This window comes from Malania oleifera, chromosome 9 (assembly GCF_029873635.1).
Source record: "Malania oleifera isolate guangnan ecotype guangnan chromosome 9, ASM2987363v1, whole genome shotgun sequence".
In the NCBI taxonomy this organism is placed as follows: domain Eukaryota; kingdom Viridiplantae; phylum Streptophyta; class Magnoliopsida; order Santalales; family Ximeniaceae; genus Malania; species Malania oleifera.
In genome coordinates this window covers 34,525,716-34,542,886 of record NC_080425.1, presented here as the reverse complement: position 1 = coordinate 34,542,886, position 17,171 = coordinate 34,525,716, and the positions used below count along the sequence as shown (strand labels likewise).

At 36.5% G+C, this 17,171-nt stretch overlaps 1 protein-coding gene across 1 annotated transcript; it reads left to right on the top strand.

The window, feature by feature from the left end:
• Positions 1-239: 239 nt before the first annotated feature.
• On the top strand, positions 240-2,816 carry LOC131164689 (cocosin 1-like). Its single transcript, XM_058122080.1, has 3 exons — positions 240-602; positions 1,101-1,854; positions 2,534-2,816. The coding sequence occupies exons 1-3, from the start codon at positions 365-367 to the stop codon at positions 2,685-2,687; spliced, it is 1,146 nt and encodes a 381-aa protein (XP_057978063.1). The 5' UTR covers positions 240-364; the 3' UTR covers positions 2,688-2,816.
• The last annotated feature ends 14,355 nt before the right edge of the window (positions 2,817-17,171 follow it).

Genomic DNA, 17,171 nt, shown 5'->3' with positions numbered 1-17,171 from the left:
GGGATTTTTCTCATCCTGTCTTTGATCTGTTGAAAGGGCGCATAAACTTCCTATCTTGACACGTTTTTCTTCATGAGAATAATGAATGACAAAGCAGATTCTCATTTTTGCTTTCTCTGGTTCAATTGAGGCCACACACGTTTGCCCTATCTGACTTGTTTACGTAATTAAATTAGTTAAGGTGGCCCCCGCCACCACGCATATTTTTCGTCGCCCACGTATACATACAGAGTACTTAGGATGGAGGTTGCCTGCTCACCTTATATATATATAAAGCGCATGCAGGCTGTGCATTCATATATCATAATCATCATCATCATCATCTCGATCTCTGTGAGCTTGATACTTAAATAAATTTTTCCGAATGGAGAATATCCGAGATAAGATGGAGAAGAAGAAGAAGAAGGGATGCGAGTTGGGGGCTGAGATGGGAGAAATAATGTTTGAGGGAGAAGGGGGATCCTATTACACCTGGTCAACCTCTAAACTACTTCCCCTGCTGAGTGAAGCCAAGGTGGGTGCCGGAAGGCTGGTGCTGGCGCCTCGTGGGTTCGCCCTTCCCCACTATGCCGACTCCTCCAAACTTGGCTACGTTATTCAAGGTACGCATTTCACATATCATACACTGATTCATTTCACACACACAGAGGCACGTGAATCTCTCTCATTTAGTCAGAATAGGAACACCTACAATTATCATCCGCAAGTCCATGGCATATAGGAACAGCGGCCGTTTTCCATGATGCTCATTCGTCGCCTCTTTCAATTATTGCACATCTCTCAAATCATCCACAAGTCCATGATGCTCATCTTTGTTTTTTTGGAAAGAAGTGAGGAAGTTACTGATCTCTTTGACAAAAAATAAAAAAATAAAATAAAAAAATGCTGACATTTCCTATCAAGGTTTCAAAAAAGTTCACAACCTCTTCAGTAACGGACCGCCATAAGCCCACGTTGGAGGGACGGCGCCGGCTATAATGTCCCCTAAAATAGACACCTTAATCTTTATTAATTATTCCAAAATTCAATGGTCTTGCGACAAATGTGGAAACTCGAAAGCGTGTGTGTAGACAGACAAAATTTTAACTTCATTGCTGCAGGTAGCTGCGGGAGGGCTGGAATGGTATTCCCTAATGCACCACAAGAGGTGGTCTTCGACCTCAAGGAAGGAGTCGTCATACCAGTGCCCTCCGGCGTAGTCTCCTGGTGGTACAACCCCGCCGACAGCGACTCTGATCTGGTCATCCTGTTTCTGGGTGAAACCTCCAAATCTCACCGTCCCGGAGACTTCACCTACTTCCTAGAAACCGGCGCTCACGGCATCTTACGCGGTTTCTCCCCGAAATTAATCAGCCAAGCTTGTCAAATCACACAGCGCGAAGAACAAGCCATCGTCAATGCCCAAACTGGCACTCTAATCGTCAAGCTCGGAGAAGAAAAAGCCGTTGGCATGCCTCAGCCGAGCACCGACGACGTCGCCTCCCTGACAACACACAAAATGACTTATGACATTGACAGTGCGGCGGCGGACGTCCAGGTCAAGAGAGCCGGGCAGCTTACAGCGGTGACGGAGGCCAAGTTTCCGGTGCTCGGAGAGGTAGGATTGAGCCTGAGTCATGAAAGGATCTGCTCAGGGGCCATGAGCGCGCCGGTTAATGCAGCGGATGGGGCGGTGCGAGTGAGTTATGTGGTGGGAGGGAGCGGTCGGGTTGAGATGGTGGGCGTTGACGGTGAGCGCGTCATGGACGCAGAAGTGGAGGCTGGTCAACTGTGGGTGGTGCCCAGATTCTTTACGGTCTCCAAAGTTGCCGGCGATGATGGAATGGAGACTGTCACCATGGCAACAACTCCCCAGTAAGCATCCAATTACAATTCCATTTATCATCTTTGTAACAATGCAACTTTTAAAAGGCGATTTATTCACACTTATTAAATTTAATATATTTTTTGAAAAATATTTCTATATAATTAGCTTTAAATCTCAACATGTTAGGAAGCATATAAATATAGATCCTTTCTCAATATACAATTTTTGGCATAGCACGTACGCCCGGTTTGTGTCTTGTTCTCGTATTTTCCGGAAAAAAGGTATTGTTTTGATTTTTTTTCTTCTGGTCTCATAATCAAGTAGTAGAATTTATTTTTTTTTAAATGAACTCATTAAACAATAGAGTTTGGTGAATAATTATGATTTATTAATTTGCTTATTGGATCAAGTATCTGTACGAAGTGAATTTTCTAATTCTTAAACAAAATATATCCTGCAACATATTAAAATTACATGATCTTTAAATTTCTAAGTTTAAAGGTCTTATTTTTTAAATTAAAAATCTCTATTTTAGTTTAAACATTTTAGAATCAATATGTTTAGTGTTATATATATATATATATATATATATATATATATATATATATATATATATATATGCGGGCACATGTTTGCACATGCATGTATAAATCTTATTCTTCATTTTTGTGGTGTGCTTGATCAATACAATTTAAGATCATTTATTTATCATGTATTCCTTTACAGGCCTGTTTATGGGGAATTGGTAGGGCCAACATCGTTGTGGAATGCTTTATCTCCAGGAACCCTGCGAGCCTCCCTTGATACAACTCCAGAGTTGGAAGAGCTTTTCATGACGAAGATGAGGAAGAGCACTGTTCTCATCCCTCCAAATAATTAAATCATGTTGATTCTACCCTAATATAGGAAGTATAATGTATAAAACATTTTATTGTATGAGTTATGTACACTAAAAATCCTTTTCATGGGTAATAAAATGTATTGAACTTGTTGTTCCTAACAAAATAAAGTTACAAAGATAAAGTAGTACTTCAATAATGGTTCTCCCATGCCTAATTTAATATAAAGTAATAAAAGAGTAATTAGGTAGAAATTGTTTAAAATCTCTCATCCCAGTTGCCAATAGTCATAATACCCTCATTTAAAGGATTATATCATCTGACAAAAATATTCAGATATGTACTCATAATCATATAGATATAAAACATAATTTCATAAGTTTTGATATCATTTCTCATACTCTTATTCATAAGCTATCATTTCTACACACATACTTTCATTTCCCAAATCATATTCACGTATTTCCATATCTCATTTTCTCAAATCATATTCATATACTTTCTTATCTCATCTTTAAATTCAAACTTTTTCATTTCTCATGTTCATTTTCATATTCTAACTCATGGGTTTCCTCCGATATATTCGTGTCTATAACCTATGGCTGCTCATTTCTCATTTTCACAACCTAACTCATGAGTTTCTGCTAGTATAAAATCAACTACGTGTATGTAACTCATGGCTGCCCATTTCTCATTTTCACAACCTAGCTCATGAGTTTTCGCCAGTATAAAATCTACTACGTGTCTATAACTCATGGTTGCTCATTATCGTGTCTATAATGAGTAACCATCCTGACGATATTCCAATCTCATCATCATGCTTCCCCCCATGACCGCGTTGTGCCGCCCGAAGACTGGACCTAATCGCGGTTGGCCTACCCGATTAGATCAAGGGGAACGTGTCTGTAGTACGAATGGTCTACCCAACCTTGGTCCGGACCCCAGGGGGGCAACCCAACCCTCCACAAGCCCATTCGATTGTCTCACCACACTCTGCACTACACGTGTGATTGCACTATCACCATACTAGCAACGGTACGTTACTCTCTATACAACCATGGTCCATCAAGGTTCTCATTTTCACATTTCTATATTCACATTTCATTTCATCTGTATATCTTAGCATATCAATATTATTTTCATAATTTCTGTATCATTATATCATTTCTGTATAATTCTCATCATTTCTGTATACATTCCATTTCATGTCTGCGTATATCTCAATTCAACATTTCAGTATAAACACATCCATGCATTTCACGTACATCATCATTCCTCAATAAAAACATATTGATATTTCATATTTCCTAATTTATCATAGAAACCGTTTCTATATATCATATTCCATCATTTCCTAGTATAATACACATCTGTATATCACATTTCGTCATTTCTCAATAAACAATTTTGTATTCCACTTTTCACTGTTTCCATATAAAAAATCTCATATCATCACAAATATGTATATAAAACATAACTGGGTTTAAAAATTTTATTTCATTTTTGTATAACATATTTCAATATATATATATCATAGTCTCATTTCTCTGTGCAAAACACATATCCCAGTTTCAATTACATTCCCAGTATAAATCAGTCATATCATATTACTCATACCACACAATTTTTATCTGATATTCGTATCATAATAATAATCGGTAAAATATCATATTTCATTTTCACATACTTTAAATCTACCAGTTTATTTCCTAAAATAGTTGTTATAATTTATTCCTTTTTCCTGCTTATCGAGAGGTCTGATAAAACCCTAAATCCACGCCCACAGAGTTTGGAACTCCAAACCTTAAAATCGCATTATCTCCGGTTCAAACAACTGAACCCCAGAATTTTTATCGTTTAATACATTTTCTAGGCCCACATACTCCAAATAATCAATTAAAACTTAAAATATCATACTTATCCTAGGTTTGGGGTGGTGCCCAAAAACCGTAGATCAATAATCTACTTCAATTAAGTTGTAGAGAATCACCCCTAGATCCTCATGGTGGTTCCTGATCGTCGAATCGAGCTACAATGGAGCCGAAATCGAAGAGAGAAGGTGGGTTGGCCGTAACCTAGAGAGAGAAAGTGAGGGAGAGGAAATTTTCCTGCTGAAAATCTAATTTTTCGCTTTATATATATGACTGGCCACATGTACTCATCGACGAGAATATAAGCTTCGTCGACGAGTCCCTAGTGTTTGCCCTCTCCAATTTTCTTCCTTTCTTCTTCTTTTTTTTTTTTTTTTTTCTTTTTGTTCCTTATTTTTCTCATAAATTAAATTTTCCAAGTCTCTATAGTGGCCTATAAATAGAGCACTTCAAAGAATATTGGGAGAGGAAAAAGATTGGAGAAAGGAAAAGAGTGAGCCAAAGACTGAGAGAATTCACTACAAAAAAATGGCCTTTTCAGTAATGAAAGTATTAGTGATGAAAAACTAATTCATCTCTAATAGTTAAGGCATTAGTGACAAAACCTGTCACTAGTAATCCATTATTAGTGACGGTTTTCGCTTCGTCATAATACTTTCATCACAAAAAGTAGGTTTCCTCGCTCAAACTCTCTCGCTCTCCCTTTCGTATCCCCTCCACCGCAGAGACACCACATGTGATTTGCCAAAGAGCCACCGACGCCATTGAACGAGGATAGTTGCTAGCCGTTTTCTGCCTACAGCAGCCACAACTAAGAGGTTTGGATCATTTTCAACCAACCCTAATTATCCTTCCCTCTTTATAACTTTAGTATGCAGTGCCTGAACATATACAAACATAAGATAGACAAGAGATATGTGAAAGAGAGAAGAGAAATATAAAGGAGAGTGCCTATATTCAATTTGTGTGATGTTCTTGATCTTGTTTCTCTATCTTGAAAAAATTTGATCTCTAGTTTGTGAGCATCAAGAAGTTTTCTTCTGAGAATGAACCAAGTTTCTAGATTATAGTTTGAAATTGTGTGTCATGCTGAAAGTGCACAAGTACAAAAGTGCTCTCTAATGGCAAGTTTACTCATCAACAACTCATACTACCATAAATCAAATTATATTGATATAGACCAACTACGAAATACATTTATTTGCTTACTTACCTTTCATATTTTTATTCCAGTATGCCTGGATTATTCTCTATAGGGTTTGTAAGTCATTCTGTATTAGATCAAGCATTAGTGTTTCGAGAGCATAGTTGTCACATTGAGATTCGAGAATCTAATTGAATTGTAAGATTTGGTACAAATTTCCAGAATCAATTCTAAATTATATGCATGTATTGATGTATAAACAAGAAGTAAAATCGAGCTCTTTATTTTAGTTTAGAGTTGGAATTGTTTGATGAAATGAGCTGTTTAGAGTTTTGTTTTGGATTATTTTATGTTTGAACTAGTACATTTTAGTGTATATTAGCAGTTTAACAACATATACCCACAATTTAGGTGAAACACATAGCGTAGGATTGGAACATTATTGAAAAAAAAAAAAAATTGAATGACATTGAAAAGAATGAAAGCAACTTACAAACATATAATTTGGCAAATAAAAGCAAATAGCAATGTATACTTGGAAAATAAAGAACAAAAAATCTCTCCTTACGCTTACAACAACCTTTCCACCATCATAAAACTAGAAATTTTATTATTGTTCCACCTAGCTCAAAGGAGGTCACAACTCTGATTATGCACCAGAGTGGGTCAGCAAAAGGAGAAGTGAAAGATGAAGGAAAGAAGAAGGAGAGTAGCATAGCCTATATTTCAGGATAGAGTAGTAGATAATTCAAATAAAGAGCAAGAAAAAATTGGGGAAACCCTTGTATTTTTGTTAACCATGTCTAATGACTATGCAAAACCCATTGTGCAATAAAGCTGGGGAGCAGCAGCCATTGTTTGTGCATTGTTGCATAATTGAGAATTGCATATATTAATATGCATACAACAAACAAATAGTAAAATGCATTTAAAGAATAAAAAAAAATTCATATTTTGTTTATACTTTCATTCATTATATGCATGTGTTCATTGAAGCTTAGACCTCTTTAAGAATCATTACTATACATTCATGTCTTATCGTAAATGTGTGACAAATCAATTAATATTGATTAATTTATTATTAGTCATACTATCTAGAATGATATTAATAAATGGAACATGATAATTATTTTTTTCATTTAAGATTAGTGATGTTTGTATTTCAACCATTCTTGAATTGTCCAATGTGTGGATAGTTTAGGACTTTGTATTTACATTGTTGTCATCGTTCAAGCTTTGTTCATTTTCATTACATATTTTGAGAGTGTCGCTACTTATGTTCTCTGGGTGCATAATGGGGTGTCGTGACAATTTGTTAGTGATGAAAAACTAGCAACATATTCACTTCCCCCATCTCGTGTACTTGGAGAACAATGGGGAGACGCTGCCGAAATTTAGAATGAGTATGATCAAGGAATTTGAGCGATTGATTGCAATGTAAATGCACCATTCCTGGATGTGATATGATCCGTACCGTTTAGACAAAATGTGGTTGATTCTAGGATTCATGATGTATGCCTCATAAACATTATAAAATCTAATCAACATCATTTACTTGAACATATTATAGGCTAATTAATGAACATGGATAAGAGTTGGATGAAAGCTCGGGGTAGGTTTCTACCAGAATACGTCAAAGAGGTACATAATTTCATAGAGTTCGTTCATCCTTGTGTTGAAAAATCTAGTAGAATAAGGTATTTTTGCAAGAAATGTCAAAACATAACGTTTAGACACATTAATTTGGTTGGAAAACATTTATTGGACTATGGAATAGACAACAGCTACACAAGATGGGTGTTTCATGGTGAAGATTATAAAATTCTAAGCAATTATGATGAAGATGAAGATAAGGGCGCCAATATAGGAGGTGGTTTGTGATGAGTCCCTAAAATGCATGATTTAAGACCCTCACTTATCTTTGTTTATCCTCATTTTACTATGCATTTTCCTAGAGTTACTATTCTTCAGAGGTATACAAGGTTTGTTTGTATTTTCAAGAAAAGTAGGTTAAAACCATGGAGTTAGGCATTATGACAAGCCAAGGGAGGATTTGGAGGACTCAAAGCTCAAATCAGATGCTCTGCCAAGCTTCTGAAGCTTCAAATCATCAAGAAACAAGAAGATGGTGCAGGACCATGTGGTGCGACTAGCAGCATAAGAGTCGACTAAATCTTTACTCGCAGACTCCAAGGTTCAGACTGAGATCAAAATGCTGCAAGGTTCGATCAAGTCCTCGACCAAGTGACTCTCTAGGGCGACCACGTCTTCATACTGAGCCAGAACTGAGATCAGAATTGCTGAGAGCCTCGACGAAGTGTTCAACCAAGAGGCCTTGAGGGGTGACTATGTCGAGATCCTAAGATTTCCTGAAGATCGAGATCCTACAAGTCTTGATCATCAAATCAACCAACAAGACCCTGAGGCGCGACACAGTCGAAGACATTGAAGATTCAAATTTTTTTTATTTTCCACGAGTCTCAACCAAGGCACACACAAGAAAGGCATGGGGGGGACTTGGTTGACAATGACAATCTTCTACGCGAGATATGCTGCAGACTTTCCTAAACTATGAAAAAAAACCTTGTAAACCTTAGAGCTTATAAGTATTTTCTATAAACATGAGCTTTGAGTTCCTCTTTGGCCTTTATTAGGTTAGTGATAGACTTAAGATGTCATTGAGAGCCAAGTTAGATTAGGAGTAGCATAGTTTTCAATTCCTTTTTCAATGTGTGCATGAAGTGTTCGATGGCCTGTGACAACCGGCGACATTCATGTGCTATCTGTGTATATTACACAATCACTCTCTTGTGTCTTTCGACATTAGTGACAGATGATCTGAATATAAAGGGATGATCTTTTTATTGCTTTCTCTTTTACTGCTTTCATTTACTTGTTTGGATTGTGATGATGTTTAGAGACAAGATTCGCTCCTCTATTGCTTCAGTTAGGTACACGTATTAGGCTATAGTCTCCCAAAGAGGTTCTTGTGGTCGTTATGATAGAGTATACTTCAGTTCTCGACCATGCTTCGAACGGCTGGTGCATCCTTGCTACTTTATGCCATCAAGCGACTCCTTGGATTATTTAGCCAGGTTCCAGTTAATTTAGTACAGTAAACTCACTAAACTTAGGTTACACAGAACAACATCCTAAACTAAACTCATGTCTGAACACGGCTTTGTAGAAGTAGGGTTAACGTAGATTTACTTGCTTTCATTTAATCAAGTAGTTGGTTAGATTTCAGCCATTGAAAAATACCACCTTTTACTTCTCTTTTATACAAGGCTATAGTAAACTAATTTGGAAGTAGCTTAATAACTGCACTTTAAGTTCCTGAGGATCGACACCCGACTTATCCCACTTTCTACTGAACTTGGGATTAGTTAGGTTTTATAAATTTTATTTTTGATAGTTAAGGACCCAAGCCTTGGTGAGCCTACCAAATTTTGGCGCTATTACCGGGGACTTGGCTACGTTTATAAGCCAACATCCACTTTATATCATTGTTGCCTTGTGTTTTTTATTTTCTCTCCTTTTATTTTCATCTTTCTTTATTTATTTTCATTTTTTTTTTTTTGTCTTTTATCTCTAAAGTCTTGATTCTGGGTGCTTTAACTATGTATGTTTGGTTTGCGCTCTCTGGGCCCCGAGATAGTTCCTATAAATCCTAAGATTGAAAGATCCTGTAGGTGCATTAGGAAACTTACCTCCAATCCAGAGATCGTTGAGTGGTCTGAGCCAAAAGTCATGGAAGAACGAAACCCACTAGTCCTCATCGATCAACTACTGGAACCCCAAGCTCCCCACCTACTTGTGGTGAGAGAGCAACCACTTCGGCCGCTTAGGGACGACTTTGTACCTAATGCATACACATCATCGTCCTACATCCAATTTCTAAATGTTCAGGCGACACAATTCGAGATTAAGACTTCAATCATCTCGATGCTGCCCAACATTCATGGGAACCCCACTAAAAATCCTTATCAGCATCTGGATGAGTTCTTGGAGATCTGCTCCACCATCCGTATACCTAATTTTCGTGATAACGCCCTTCGTCTTAAGCTCTTTCCATTCTCTCTGAAGGATAAGGCCAAATATTGGTTGGAGCCAAACTCAATGACTAACTGGGCCAGTATACAGTATGAATTATTGAAAAAGTACTTCCCAATCTAGAAGACTAACCAGCGGCAAAGGGCAATCACAATTTTCACATAGACGGATGGGGAACTTTTCTTTGAGACCTGCGAGCGCTTTAGGGACATGCTCCATAAATGTCCACATCATCAAGTTCCCAAGTGGCAATTAGTTCAAAAATTTTACAAAGGGTTAGTTGAGAGAGATAGGTTGATGGTAGATGCCTTGTTCGGAGATACTTTCCTCACAAAGCATGAGAAGAAGCATGGATTCTCTTCGAGAATCTTGCCGACAACTCTCAGCAGCACACTGCTATTGCTTGTTGACTCCCCAATCCATCAACCTCTAAACTTAAGGGAGTTTATGAATTGGTTGCAGGCCATGACCTAACCCCTATCTTGCATGCCATATCCAAAAAACTAGACCAATGCTTGTCCTTAGGACCGCAAACAATGGCATGTGTAGAGGTTTGTGCAAATTGCTCTGACCCCTCCCATATATGCTATAATTGCCCATATACGCCTTCCCAGCTTGAGCCTGTGAAGGACGAAGTGAAAGCCACCCACAATTGGTATGATAGGCCGTCTATTGACCCCTACTCTAATACCTACAACCTTATGTGAAAACAACATCCCAACTTCTCCTGGACGCCGCAAGCTCCGGGTTTTCAATCCCAAAGACCTCCACAAGCCCCTAGTGCTCTGCTTCTATGTCCATACCAAAATTTTCAAAATCATAGTGATTCAGCCCTCAGATCTTCCACCAGCCGTCTCCACCTCCGCCTAAGTATAACACCTTTCAAGAGATGGTGCTAAGAGCCCTTAAAAACATTGAAGTTGATTGTCAAGTAGATCGACAACTCCTTCACTGTGGTGATTCCAACAAAAAAAAAAAAAAAAGGTACTTAATTAATTAATTAATTAATTATTAATTAATAATAATTAATATAATATAATATAATGATATATTAATATAATATTATATTATAATATAAAAATATAATATATTATAATATATATAGGTTAAAGATAAGGATCTCAAATCAATTGATCTAAGATCCAGAGAACAGACCCACGCCCCCCAAAAATACCCTTGGGTTCCAAATTCGACCACCAATATTTTAACTGGAGTGGATTTGCCGTAGGAGCATCATAAGCACCACTCCAGGGAAAAAGTAAGGGGAATAAATTATGTCAGGAATTTTTATAATTTAACTAATTAAATTGTGTAATATGAGATTATTGGAATTATATACAAGTTTTTCTGAATATTCCGGTATATGGAAATTGGATTTTGCATTATTATTATTATTATTATTATTATTATTATTATTATTATTATTATTATTATTATTATTATTATGGGTTAATAAAATTGATGTTTGTGAGCCTAGGGATTTTATAATAATTGTTATTTTAAAGTTGAAGTGATTGAATTAAAGTATTTGATTTCTGGATTATTGTAGTAGATTTTCTAAGTGATTTGACTGGTTAAAATTATTGGTTTGATTTATTATATATATTCTGTAAAAGAATTAAAGTGAGTAGGGTTGGTTATCTCCGTTTCCTATTAAGTACATATTTTGAGTTAGATAAATTGTGGAGATGGTTAAACTTGTGTTTTTGATAAAACAGATATTGAAAATAGAACGACTAGTTTTCCAATAGTTTATATAATTACGAGAAACACTCAAATTGTGTGGCATGAGAAAGAATATTATTGTTTAATTAAAGTTATGAGTTTTTAGTATGATATAATGATATACTGGAAATGTTTTGATAATATGTTATTTTCTGGAATGGTTGAAAAGAATGCATGTATAGTAAATAATTATGGTGGCGCATAGACCACGAGTATTGTTAAATTGCAATATATGGTTTAAGAACTCCGATGGACCATATAAATCGCTTGGTACCGCAACAATAGTAATGAAGAGCTTTGTGCAACCATACGTCTTGGGGAGAGTGCTGGTATTGAATAGTTAAGTGGGCCAGTGAAGTGTAGAGTTCCCACTTGGAGTCTAGACCAGCTATGGGATGGTCATTCGTACTAACATACATACAGTATAATTGACTTAACTTTGTGATAGGTTGCCCAAGGTTAAGTCCAGCCTACCGGCCACACAACCCGTTATGGGGGGAAGGATATTGTTTATCCATTTGGGAATGAGATCTTAGATTCATATTTTTTAGATTTAACCAAAGTATAACAGAGTAGTGTATATGAAAATAGAGCATATTTCACAGAGTATAGTTGCAAAGTATTTATAGTACACAACTTAAAGTTGTAAAATTATTAACATCTTACAATTTATAGTATTTATATAGATGTGAGTTATAGTTTTCATGTGAAAGTTATTTATAGTAAAGTATTAAATGTATTTTATACTATGGCATTACGTGTGATTGGGGCGAAGTAAACTCTCCACTTAAGGACTTGCTGAGTAAGGCGAATGCCCTAATAGGTATCAATTGTAGCCACACCCAAACTAAATGGGTAAGGTTACATAAGGTATCAGAGCAAAGGGGCATTACACGTATGGACATGTAATCTCCCCAATCCTCATGAAGTCTCGCTTATAAAAGATTTTGCATGTGTAAATACAGTCTATAAGAGTCTTAACAGTTGTTGTTGTCATTTAACAAATGATTATATTTTGTATACACTGAAACTCATGTTGCCACACACTGATAATAATTTATTCCATCCTTATTGAGAAGTGTCTCACTCTAATATAAAACTCATGTTTTCAGGACTTTCTGGTGGTCAATCATAGGAAGCTCCAAAGCAGGGTTGATAGTATAGCTTAGCATGAGTTGCTATAGAAACTTAGATGTATTTTGGTTATGTTTTATAGTTCTAGTTATGTAATATGGTGAAATAGATATGCCCTTTTTGGTTGTATAGTATAGTACTATGGTATTTAATGGATGATGTATTATTAATTTCGTTTCTTGGATGATATTTATGGTATCAGAGATAGGTGAATGAAACACATAACACCTAGCCCTACTTGGCGAGTTCGAGGCATTACAAGTGGTATAAGAGCTTTAGGTTGTTAGATTGTACAGACTTTAGGGCATATTAATAGTAGAGTATAGGTTCAAGTTAGGAGGATAGGAATGGGTAAATTAGGGTACCAGCAACCTAGAGGCAGAAATCCCTTAATGGTCTTTTGTGATTTTTTAAATCAGTCGACGGTTTTAGAAAACTATGGTAAATCCATCGACGATGATGTTTCCAAGCATAGAGACTAGAACTTGAAATTAGAATTCAAAGGTTAAGTTGGTTGAGTGTGAGGGGGAAGTCTTTGAAGGAGGATTTTGGTAATTTATGGGATGTGGTTTGATGGTTGGTTGTTAAATTAAGTGTTGGATGTTTAAATTGAGGATTTGAATATTAAACTAGTTTCTTGGTTTTGTAACTGTACCAGCCATGTTAAGGTATGGGATTTCTAAGCTCACTTCTATCCTATCTTCATGATGGATCTTAGGGACAATAGTGCTAATGCCAGAGGAAGCAGTAGAAAGGGCGTTGCACACGAGGATGGCAGTAAGTCTTCATTGGCACTTTGGAGTTTCGCCTAGCAATTTATGGCTGAGGTCATGCAGAGTTCCAGGAGGCAGGACCATCCCACCCCTGAACTGGGATGTACCATCAACCAATCTAAGAATTGGGTGTAGGAGATGGAGAAGATACTGATAGTGCTGGGTTGTGCCGATGAGCAGAAGGTTCTTTACGCCACCTTTAAGCTGACAAGCGAGGCCGAGCGGTGGTGGCTAGCGGTGAAGCTGCTAGAAAAGCAGTGGGCGGTACCCACTAAAATTAGGAATAACTTCCCATGAGGGGGGGTGAATTGGCTTTTAAAACTTTCATTTTAGTTCTTTTAAAAGTCCTTAACTTCTTTTAATATTTAACCAATTCTTTTACTTGTTTATCTATTTTTTCAATCAAACAAGAACTAAGTAAACATTCAATCTTCAACCACAACACTTATTGCTTAACCAAACAAGTAATAAACTTTTCAACCAAACCAATCAATTTGCCATGATGATCAAACCAAACAATCATAAGAATTCTCAGCTTGTGTGTAGCCCTGTTGTTAATATGAGTTTGAACAAAGCCCCGTATATATGAAAATGCTTCTTCAATGTGATGTTTAATATAAGATCCAATTGCCCTTTCCAAACTTCAGAATTCAAATAAACTCTTAAGTTAGTTTATCTTTGGGTTTTTTACCAAATAACATACTCCCGTATGGTTTCCGCAAAGAATGGTTCAACCAACATACTCCCTTTCGGTTTCCGCAACCCAAATCAAAATCAAACCTTAAGGTTTACTTGTTTTCCAAATATATGTAATTTATATGATTTTCAAATTTAAATCATCCACACAATTTAAATATGTACTGAAAATAAAGAATAGGGAAAGAGAGAGTGAGATAGAGATTTTTACAAGGTTCGGCTTCAACACAGCCTACGTCCTCGCCTTTGACAAACCACTTAAGGATTCACTAAACCTATTCCGTTGACGGGTGGAACAAAACCTTTACAAGCGATACCTCATGCTCAAACACTCCTTCACTAGGCTAGAGTCCGCCTCTCCAAACGATGTCCTCCCGTTCGGTCACTCCTTTAGGCTACAACCCGCGTCTCTAAGCAATATGCCCTTGCTTAGCCAACGATCCAAACAATCCTTGGAACGTCAAAGAACTACAAGAAAACAAGATATAATCTGTGTACAAGTATACTTTCTCAAAAAGTAAGTTAGTACAAGTTCAGCACTATATACTTCAATGTAAAATATCAATATGAAATACAATGAAGTTTAAATGTAGAATTCACCAATATCCTTCTTAGAAGATGATTAGCAGTAGGAATTCAAATGAAGAAGGATCAACACTTCAGAATATCTTAGCAAAAAAGATTTGCAATGAGTGAACAAGAGAGTTTTGGAAGAACAAAAGTGCTTTCAGCTTCTCAAAACAGATTTTTCAATTCTTGGATGTATTTTGATTTGTAAAACCATGTTTTTATAGGCTTTAAAACTTGTTTCCATGTTGCTAAAGTTTCCTTGGAGTGTTTCCCAAAATTTTAAAAAGTTTGGAGCCCAAGGAACAGATATTTAAAAATTAAAATTTTAAAATTTCTGCCCGTTAAACAGTGTTCAGATGACTGAAGTCTTGGGTTCAATCATCTGAAGTGATTCTGCCTCTTCAAAAAATTCAGCAAAAAAATCTTCAGATGTCTGAAGTGGTTCTGTGTGCTGTTCAATTAGCCGAAGTTCCTCCCGTGAACAGTGTTCAGTTGGCTGACAACTGTGACCTCATTTCAGTATTTTGGCCATAAATTTTTCTTTATAACTCCAAATTAAGTGTTCTTTGTGTCAAACGAAAGATAAGAGAGAATCCTACAACTCTCATGTTAAACAAATTTTAAAATAATGAGTTTTGGATAGAGAAAAATTCACCTCAATTTGGATGTATAAAAACTAACAGCATTTGGAAAAACTCTTTTTGCTGCTTTTCATTCCAAAAATGATTCTTACATTTTTAAAATAATTTTTGACCTTATAAAAATATTTTCTAAGTATTTTAAAAGGTATCTAAGTCCAAGAAGTTAACCTAAGAGTTTCAAAATATTTCAAATGATATTTTAAACATTAAAGCACTTACATGAGACTTCTAAGACATTAACATTCTAAACGCTCAAGTCTTCATGCTTGCTTTGGCCCTTTCTTGGTCTTCAAACTTTAATATTCTTTGAGCTCTCTCACTTTGCTTTTCTTTGGCTCTTTTGACTTTAAACATTCCTTGGCTTTCAACAAATCATGCATGACCTCATATTCTTCAAGGTTTAATATATCATCTTTAAATCCATGCTTTGACTCATTTAAGCTTCATTTGATCCTTGTGAGCACTTTGACCTTACTTTCTCATATGTGAGCCCTGAAAAAATAGTACTCACACAAATATGTTAAATTCCACTTGTTTATTAGCATCAAAACAAGATAACAAAATTTTAAGCCTTGTAAGGCCAACACCCACAATTATGACATGGAGTCATTTCAAGAAGGTCTTCTATGACCAGTACTTCCCTGCCACCACCAGGGATACGAAGGTGGAGGAATTTCTTAACTAACTCATGGGGCACCTCACTGTTCAGTAGTACGCTGCTAGGTTTATGGAGCTGTCACACTTTGCCCCATTCATGGTCCCAGATGAATACCAAAAGGCGAGAAAGTTTGTAATGGACCTGAAACACAAGCTCCACGAGTAGGTGGTAGTTCTACAGGTACATAACTTTTTGGAGCTGATGGATAAAGCCACCGTTGCAAAGTTGAGCCTATAGATAGGCGTAGAGCTGTCAGAGCAGAAGAAGAGGCCCATGCCTTCAAGTTTCCCCACCAAAACCAGTCAAGGTTTATGGAGGAGAGGTAGGGACAACATGGGCTATAGGTGGGAGATAGGGGATTGAGGCTATCAGGATAATTTGTCGCACCCTCCATGCCATAGATGTAACAAAAGGCATCGTGGTGACTGTCGAGTTGGGAGTGCGAACTGTTATAGGTGTGGTAGGCCAGGTCATATTGCACGATATTGTCATGGGCTACTGATTAATGCACCTAATTCTGATCAGAACCGGGGGAACAATCAAGCACCTCGAGGCGGCTAGGCGTGTGTGTATACACTGATCCTAACCGATGTGGATATTGCTCATGGCCCATGAGCAAGTAATATATTTATGTTATGAGGCAAGCAATGGTTATTTTTGTTCTAGATTAATGTATTTATTTATAGTGGTGGAATATACTAGAATTTGTGGTATGAGGACGATTAGGTAATTTTAGAGTTAGGTAAAGGATTGATTAGTGAATTTCAAGGACAAAATTCTTTTAAGGAGGGGAGAATGTGGTGATTAATTAATACTAATTAATTAAATAATATAATAATATATTAATATAATATTATATTATAATATAATATAATAATATAATATATTATTATATATATATATATATATATATATATATATATATATATATAGGTTAAAGATAAGGATCCAAAGAACAGACCCCCACCCCCCAAACTCATCTCTCTCTCTCACCCTGTGCAACTCATCTCTCTCTCCTCAACCCCTTTCCCTCATTCCTCGATTTTCTCGGCCAAACATGTGCCGATCGAAGAGCAGAAAATACCCCTGGGTTTCAAATTCGACCACCAACATTTTAACCAAAGTGGATATGTCGTAGGAGCGTCATAGGCACCACTCCTGGGATATGGTAAGGGGAATAAATTATGTCAGGAATTTTTATAATTTAATCGATTAAATTTTAATATGAGATTACAGGAATTATATACATATTTTTCTGAA

What these genes read in the sequence shown, in the direction of transcription:
- LOC131164689 (XM_058122080.1), top strand. Translation starts at nt 365, where the DNA reads ATGGAGAATATCCGAGATAAGATGGAGAAGAAGAAGAAGAAGGGATGC. An exon ending in ACTTGGCTACGTTATTCAAG is followed by an intron (nt 603 to 1,100) that starts GTACGCATTTCA and finishes TCATTGCTGCAG; the next exon opens with GTAGCTGCGGGAGGGCTGGA. An exon ending in ACCATGGCAACAACTCCCCA is followed by an intron (nt 1,855 to 2,533) that starts GTAAGCATCCAA and finishes ATTCCTTTACAG; the next exon opens with GCCTGTTTATGGGGAATTGG.